The sequence below is a fragment of the Dipodomys spectabilis genome, unplaced genomic scaffold (genome assembly GCF_019054845.1).
Source record: "Dipodomys spectabilis isolate Male_0828 unplaced genomic scaffold, ASM1905484v1 ptg000076l, whole genome shotgun sequence".
Taxonomy (NCBI): Eukaryota; Metazoa; Chordata; class Mammalia; order Rodentia; family Heteromyidae; genus Dipodomys; species Dipodomys spectabilis.
In genome coordinates, this window is record NW_024870753.1 from 2,128,726 (window position 1) to 2,136,926 (window position 8,201).

Genomic DNA, 8,201 nt, shown 5'->3' on the forward strand with positions numbered 1-8,201 from the left:
TGCTTTTTCTTTGAGTATTCCTATTCCTGATCTCCAAAATCTAAATGTAGGCAGTTTGTGTATGTCTGTCCACCCCCTGAAATCCTGTCAGGTGTGATTCTCTGTCCTCTTTTGATCTTTAATGCCAGTGCCTGTCAAATCTCAGGCTGCTGGTCTTATTTCCTGTGCGTGAGAATTCATGGTCCTCATGATAATGTCCATGCCCAAAGCACTTCTTGTCCACGTGGTCCTTGTGGTGGCTTACTGCAGATCATGCCCTATGGACATGGGTTTAGCAAGAGGCAGAGCTGGGCTGTGACCTCAAGCTCTGTCTGATACAGCTGTGCTGTGACCTCAAGCAGCATAATTCCCCTAAGACATTGTGAGTTGCTGGAAAGGAGGAAACCAACTGTTCTAACTTGAGTGTCTCTGATTGCAGAGTTGCCTCACTCACAGAGCTCTCCAGCCATCAGCAGCATGTGCACTAAAGTGCTCTATTTCACCGACCGGTCACTTACACCCTTCATGGTCAATATACCAAAGAGGTGAGACACTGGGGATCATTATGGCAGAGCCACTAGTTACTGCCCAAATGTTTGTGTAGACTGAATAGCCCAAGAGGTTAAAGACTCCATTTCAGTTTTGCCCCCAACAGTGGCATCACAAAGGTCTGCTGTCAGGCTAGGAACAGTGGTACTTCCAGGCCTGAAAAGCATGCAGGGACACTCCAAGTTTGGAAAAAAATAGTTTTGTTTTGTTTTTTTGAGGAACAACTGGGCACTGTCCCTCAGCTCTTCAGCTCAAGGCTAGCGCTCTACCACTTGAGCCAGAGCGCCACTTCAGGCTTATTTCTTTTTGCTTATATGGTGCTGAGGAATCAAACCCAGGACCTCAGGCATGCAAGGCAAGCGCTGTACCACTGAGCCACCTTCCCAGCCCCTAGTTTTTAAGTGTTCAAAAGAGCTCCTGCTGATGGCCACAGATTGCAGCTTGATTTTCATTATTATTTGATAACTACAACTAATCCCTACCTAGAATTTCTTTTAAAAATTTCCTAAATGTCACTTCAGTTAATATATTTCTTCTGAAAGGAACTGATTTTCAAATAAAAACAATTTTTAAACTCTGAAATCAACCAATTACCGAGAGGTTATATAATTTCCTGTCTTTAAGCAGTCTACTTAATTAACTAGTCTGAATTCAAAGCCGGGTTTCTAATAGAGGAGAATAAAGATAATGATGCCTGGTTTGATTCTACTAGCTGAACAAAAGTGGACTTTTGAAACAAAGAGAATTTAGGCATGAGAATTTTTAGGCATATTTATGGTTGGTCAACAAAGTTCATTTCCAAGACCTTTTGTCTTGTTTCCAGCTAAAGACAGAAGAAAGTGATTGGGCTGTAGCTGAAGCAGTATTTTATGTTCTCAGATCACCTGATACATAATGCCATTTTCACTTCCTAGCTGTGACTGGTTCTCCTGCATCTGCTTTCATAGTTACCTTGGTTATCAAGGGCAGTGATCTAATGAGGCCACTGCTGGTTTTGCCTGTTGGTTTTGGCAGGGCACTGGGTTTATCTTTACAGCGTATTGATTAACAGTCTATTTTGGTACTCTCTTCTTTTGTGGCAGGTTGGGAGAGGTAACCCTGAAGGATTTTAAAGCAGCTATTGATCGTGAAGGGAATCACCGGTATCATTTCAAAGCCCTGGATCCTGAGTTTGGCACCGTCAAAGAGGAGGTACAAAATCATGGGAGACTGATAGTAGTATTGGTCACTCCTGAACCCCAAAGCCTCCTATTTAAGAACTAGTTCCCAGAACTACCTAAGTTTCTTATTCAGTTCAAATGAATTTACAGGAGCCTCAGATGATGATGTCTGATGACTTCAGATTAAGAGGGTCGTGGCTGGCTGAAGATGTTGAGCATCTGTTAGTCCTATGTCTTACCATTTTAACTAAGAATTCAGATAAGATTTCCCCCCCTCCCCCAGTCCTGGGTCTTGAACTCTGGGCCTGGGTGCTGTCTTAGCTCTTCAACTCAAGGTGAGTGCTCTACCACTTGAGCCACAGTGCCAGTTATGGTTTTCTGGTGGTTAACTGGTGATAAGTCTCATGGATGTTCCTGCCTGGGCTAGCTTTGAACCGTGATCCTCAGATCTCAGCCTCCTGAGTAGCTAGGATTACAGGCATGAGCCACTAACACCCGGCTTATGATTTTTATTTTGTTTTTATTAACTTGCATTAGTATATGGGGGAGATTTCATTGCTAACTTTATAAGTTCACAGTATACTCTAATCAATCAAATTCCCTCTATCAAGAACTTTTAGTGTAAAAGGGAAATCAGGTGCTGGGAAGGTGGCTCAGTGGTAGAGTGCTTGCCTTGCATGCATGAGGCCCTGGGTTCGATTCTTCAGTACCACATAAGCAGAAAAAGCCAGAAGTGGTGCTGTGGCTCAGTGGTAGAGTGCTAGCCTTGAGCTGAAGAACTGAGGGACGGTGCCCAGGCCAGAGTTCAGGCCCTACGACCTACACTTCCTGAAGTGAGCCACTTTCCCAGCCCACAAACACATTTTAATCTTTACAAAGTGAATTGTCATTATCATGGTCTATAAAGCTTATGAACGCTATGAACGTTGACAATACAACTATTTCTTCCAAATTGGGTGATGGGTACATTTCAAATACAACTTTTTTTAAAGAGAGTTCTGAGTTCTAGTGTTGCAAGTGCTTTCACTGGGGTTACAGAATGAGGAAGCTAGAAAACGAGTATTTTGTTCTATAAAGATTTCTTCACTGAAATGTTTTAATAATCCTATTTTGTTAGTGGCTTTGGAAGTGAATGAATGAATGGACTGGTGTTCTTTCCTACCCATTCTTTACAATGCTTGTAAACAAAAATTTTCCTTTTCTAGTTCTTTAAATGTGTTTATAACTGTTTTCTACTATGAGCAAAGCAGTGTTAGGATTTTTTTAACCATGTCATACATGTAGTACTAAGAAAAATGATACATTTAAAATACCAATTACAATTTTGAAGGACAGAAAAAAGGATATAAACTGTAACTCAAGGATTTCTTTTACACTTTCTTATCCGTATCCATAATATGTACTTTTTCTTTTTTTGGCCAGCAGCAGTTGTGTTTCTGTTTCCTTGCTGTACAGCCCAAGAAGGCTCTGAACTCACAATCCTCCTGCCTCTGCCTCCTGGGTACTGGAGTTATAAGTGTGTGGCATCATGCCTAGCTGGGTTTTTGTTGTTCTGTTTTTGGCTGGTTGTAGGGCTTGAACTCTGGGCCTGGGTGCTGTCTCTCAGCACTTCAGCTCAAGGCGAGCACTCTATCACTTGAGCCACAGTGCCACGTATGGTTTTCTGGTGGCTAATTGGATATATAAGTCTCATGGACTTTCCTTTCCCGGCTGGCTTTGAACCATGATCCTCCAGATCCCAGCCTGAATAGCTAGGACTACAGGTATGAGCCACCGGTGCCTGACTATGCCTGGTTGTTGTTGTTTTTTTTTTAATTTAAAGATTATAAAATTAGTTTATTGCAAAAGAAATTCATGCTACCCAATATATGCCTGGCTGTTTTATCATTTTTTTAAATTGTTTTTCAAACCTAGGTTTTCCATGATGATGATGCCATTCCCGGATGGGAAGGGAAAATTGTAGCCTGGGTAGAGGAAGACCATGGGGAAAATTGATGCTGAGTATTGGAACCCGGACACTCTCTGCTGCCTTCACTCAGGAAAGGACTAAAACCAGACACACTACGAAGTTTCTAATTCGTGCTGCCAAAACAGAAGCTTCTGCAAGTGTAACAGTCACAGGCCAGTCCCTTTGTATGCCCGGCACATCTGTCCAAATGTGGATCATGGGTTCATCAGGAGTTCCTGGTCTATGAGAAGGAACAGAATTTTGTTCTACTCTGAGGACAACAAACCGAAGGCCTTAACCAGTGGCGATGAATGATCCCACTCCTGGGGGGGCCTGCTGCTGTGTTCTGCAATCGGGGAACTGAATGCTTCACTCCCGAGTGTTCTAGTATTGACCAGCCTTAGTGGTTGCAGCAGTCAAAAGTCCCAGCATTTGTGCTTACAGACAAGGCAAAGGTACAAACTTATCTGCTTCTTTGCAGATACTGCAAACCAGGACTAACTCAGAGATGGTACCAAGGATGGAAGCCCACTCTACATGGATGGTGCTGAATCGTCAATTAGATGGAAAAGGGCTGCTCCTATTGTGCTAAACTATACTAAAACCATCACTGAGATGGGCTGACTCTAATGGTCTTTACTGGTTCTGCAGTTTGTCCTTCAGCCCACAGAGGGCATATTTCATGTACTGCTGATTTTCTCTGGTGACTCTTCAATTATAGAGCCATTTACTTACCTTCGAACTGACAAACTTGGAGTGAAAGGCTCCTTAAAAATCCAGGCGGGTATGGAAAGGTGCTGCTACCCATATCTTGTTGACTTTGTCTCATGACTTTGTTTAACTCATGGTATCTCCTTTGCAGTGGAAAGGAGACAGACCATTAATTTTAGTGTTTCTTTATGACTTATGAATACTGAGCATGACTTACTGGTCTGTCCCTCATTTCAAGACTGGAGTTAATTTCTATTATATATTTTATCTAGGTTGATCTTTTAGGGCACAGTAAAACCCATGGGGGCATGGAGCATGAGTTGTGAATGGCAGGGTTGATTCAGGGTGAAAAAAAGCCTAAAATCATTTCTCATGTGCAACATAGTCAAATGTAGATGCTTAATGTGTTCAACTCCCAGAGATTATTTAGTAACTTGGACTTTTCTCATTCCTCAACCCAGCAACCACCAGTTAATCAGTGAATTTATACATACACACGTCAAAGATACATATGTATTCCTCAAATCAGTTTGCAACTACCAATGTACACTGCCTACCAAGAGGGACAGATCAGTAGATCAGTTCTTGACCTGTCTCTAGTTTATTCCTTCCTTTTGGCCATTTGAACAGACCATTCTTTGGAACTCTGAAATCTCATCTTGTTGTTTCCTATTGACATCTTTTAAAAACAGCTCACATTTGGAGAATTCTTTTGTACTCATTTGCTTTTCATCTGAGAACCATGTCTATTTTTATAACTCAAGGGTGAGTCTTATATACTCCCATATCCTGTATACTTGTGTCCATTTTTCTAGAGAACCCAGTAGCTTTTATACAGTATCTTCGTACCACCTCTTGTGGTTTCAGAACAAACTTTATTTTATTACCAGAACACTCATGACAACTAATTACTTCCCCAAATATCTGCCTGCTATTTAGCTGTGGAGGGAGTTTCACAAAATCAAGTCGATGGCTCTTCTAAGAAAGAGAAACTCAAAAAATGACCTGACTTTTTTTCCATGTAAGATTTTTCATCACAACTAACCGGGAAAGTCAGCCATATGCAAGAATGTTCATTAGAAAAGCAAACAGAAGAAAACAGTATATTTTCAGGGTTTCTTTAGCCCCAAGAAGTCTGGAGAAAAAGTCCTTATGTTGCCAATTTCTCCGTTGCATGAGTTTTTGGTGTTTTTGCTATATGACAGCATGAGTGTTATCAGGCCAAAATTTGTTATTGCATTTCCAGTACAACTTATCTTGAATGTCTGTCTCTGAAATTCGTTTTTACGTGTCCATTTTCTTTCAGCAAACTGTCTTACCATTATGTGAACTTTGACTTTCTAAAGAAAATTAAATCACAGAAAAATTTCCAAGTCCTTTTCCTTTCGGAAAAGGAGCTACATAGCTAGCCTTGGTAAGCCGAAGTTGAATTCAGAGGAGACTATCTATGAGATAACTTCTCTCCCTTAGCTCACTGACTTCAGGTACCATGGGTAGAACAAGTAAGCATTTCTACTAGAGGATGTCACTTGGGTAACTTGTGTAAACTGCTAGTGGTACTCATTTCAGAAGTGATGGAGCCTTCTGTGCAGGAGCAGGCAGTGATCAGTATTCTGAATGGTTTCCTACGTGGCTGACTTTTTCATAGTATTGTCCGTTTGTGGCACTGGTGTAGGACAGATGGTCTTTCCTGTTACTCAAGTTCTCAATCCTTGAGAAAAACTAAAGAACTACAGTGTTTAGGGAGTCCATGAAAACAATTTCTAAACCATGTTAAAAACAAATACCTTTCTCATAAAAACTAGTTTCATTGAGGACTTAAGTTTTTTGTTTTTCGTTTTGGTTGGTCATGGGTCTTGAATTCAGGGCCTGGACACTGTCCCTGAGCTTTTTTACTCAATGCTAGTGCTCTACCACTTTGAGCCACAGTTCTAATTCTGGTTTCCTGGTGGTAAATTGGAGGTAAGTCTCATGGACTTTCCTGCCCAGGTTGGTTTTGAACAGGGATCCTCTAATCTCAGCCTCCTATGTAGTTAGGATTACAGGCATGAGCCTTAAGTCTTAAAAACTGAAGACTCACCTGCTTGCTCAATTCCCTAATCAAGACTGGAACACGAAGATTTGCACCTCAAGCATTTGGGTGGTAAATGCCTGTAATCCTAGAATTTATGAGGCAGAGGCAGGAGAATCTCAAGTTCAACCCAAACCTGAGCTACATACTAAGATTCTGGTTCAAAAAATTTTAAATAAAACTTTTTTTTGTTCAACACTGACCACCTTTTAGCTCTTTTTGACCAGGATGCTTGTAAATTAGGGGGAAAACTATCTTTATGTTCTACATCAGATCTCAGAGGGCTCTATTTTAGAATATTTAGGTCATAATTATTTTCATTTTTTTGCCACAAACTAAGCATTATGATTGTACTTCTATTGTCTAAATTTATGTAAGAGGTTTAATGTGCTTAAAACATATCTAAAATTCTATTTTCTTAGGACATGGATGTTTGCAACCTTTGCTTTCAAAGAGAATGTTAACTATGTATTCTCCCTGTTTTACAATGCTTTCATGACACCAGTGCTATGCCAGAGACTTCTGATTATCAGAGTGATAACCAGTTTTAACTGCCTGTACATACTAAATTTGTAAACGAATTAAACACACACACAAACTATGAATAAAATGGAGTTTGCAAACTAAATCCCATTAGTCATTTTCATTTGTGTTTATTGACTGAGATTAATGTACAGTAAGTGAATTACATTTAGGGAAGGTAAATTCCCACAAGTGATCTCCCTGGTAACTGTGTTTACTCACTAGGAGACTGGTGATAAGGGTGGCTTTACTGGCTCAGATGTTTTACTATTGGTATTTCTAATGTAAACACAAGCACCTAAGGATTAATTTCGCATTTCTTTTGAAATTATATATGAATGTACAAAACAATAAACCTAGGAGTACATTATACAACAAAAGTCTAATTTGCAGACACTAACAGTTCCCAAGACTGGATCTTAAGCAAAATAAAGCTTTTGCCTAATTAAAGGTATCTATGGTAACTGGGCAGTAACACATCTATTTGCAAATCTATTGTCTTCGTGGAAGGAGGCCGAGTACACAGCGCCCAGCTTTGGTCTGTCTACTTGGACTCGTGGCTGGAGAACCGCTTACCCTCCGTCCCGAGGGTGCTGAGCAAAACTAACTTGAGATCTTTGTAACCCAAGCCCAGCCTAAGCGGGGCGGGGCCCGGGGATCCTTTTCCTAACTCAGGGGAATGAGATCCGAGGGTCTAAAGTTCGAGGCCAGCTTTAGCAGAAAAGCCTGGAGACTCCTCTCTCCAGTTAGCCACCAGAAAGCCGGTCGTGGGGCTGTGGCTCCAGTGGTGGAGGGATCGCCTTGAGCGAGGAAGCCCAGGGGCAGCGCCCAGGCCCTGAGTTCGAGCCTCAGGACGGACACACAAAGGTGCCAAGGGCAAACCGCTTAGGCCTTTCATTGCCCCGGCCTACAGCTTCGGATGGCTTGGCCCATCCGATGTTCGAGCTCATTTCCGCGCGAAACCCTCGGGGTCCCCAGGCCCCAGCCCCCCCGCCCCCCATTCACCTCGCAGGCCCCGCCCTAGCCTGTAGGGTGCAGCTCCTGACACCCCGCATTCTCTACCCCTCTCCTTTTACACACTTCTCCCGAATTTGGGACGCAGCCCCGTCCCGCGAGGTTCCAGATGAGCCTCCCGTGAGAGCCCCGCCGCCCCGGCCGTGGAGGAGGAGCCGCCGACGCGCGCGCTTCCGGCCGGGGGCGGGGGGGGGGGGGGAGTGTCGTAAACCGTGTCGGCCGGCTTTGCGACAGCGCGCGACAGCGC

General features: G+C 42.6%; 1 protein-coding gene across 4 annotated transcripts in view; it reads left to right on the plus strand.

Moving 5' to 3' along the window:
* Dixdc1 (DIX domain containing 1) overlaps positions 1–5,716 on the plus strand; it is a 59,519-nt gene extending 53,803 nt beyond the window's left edge. For all 4 annotated transcript variants that reach the window (XM_042682956.1, XM_042682955.1, XM_042682957.1 and 1 more), the window contains 3 exons: positions 419–524; positions 1,611–1,719; positions 3,603–5,716. In XM_042682956.1, the coding sequence (XP_042538890.1) occupies positions 419–524; positions 1,611–1,719; positions 3,603–3,683 (296 nt within the window). In that variant the 3' untranslated portion in view covers positions 3,684–5,716. The remainder of the gene's footprint in view (positions 1–418; positions 525–1,610; positions 1,720–3,602) is intronic.
* Positions 5,717–8,201: the final 2,485 nt, after the last annotated feature.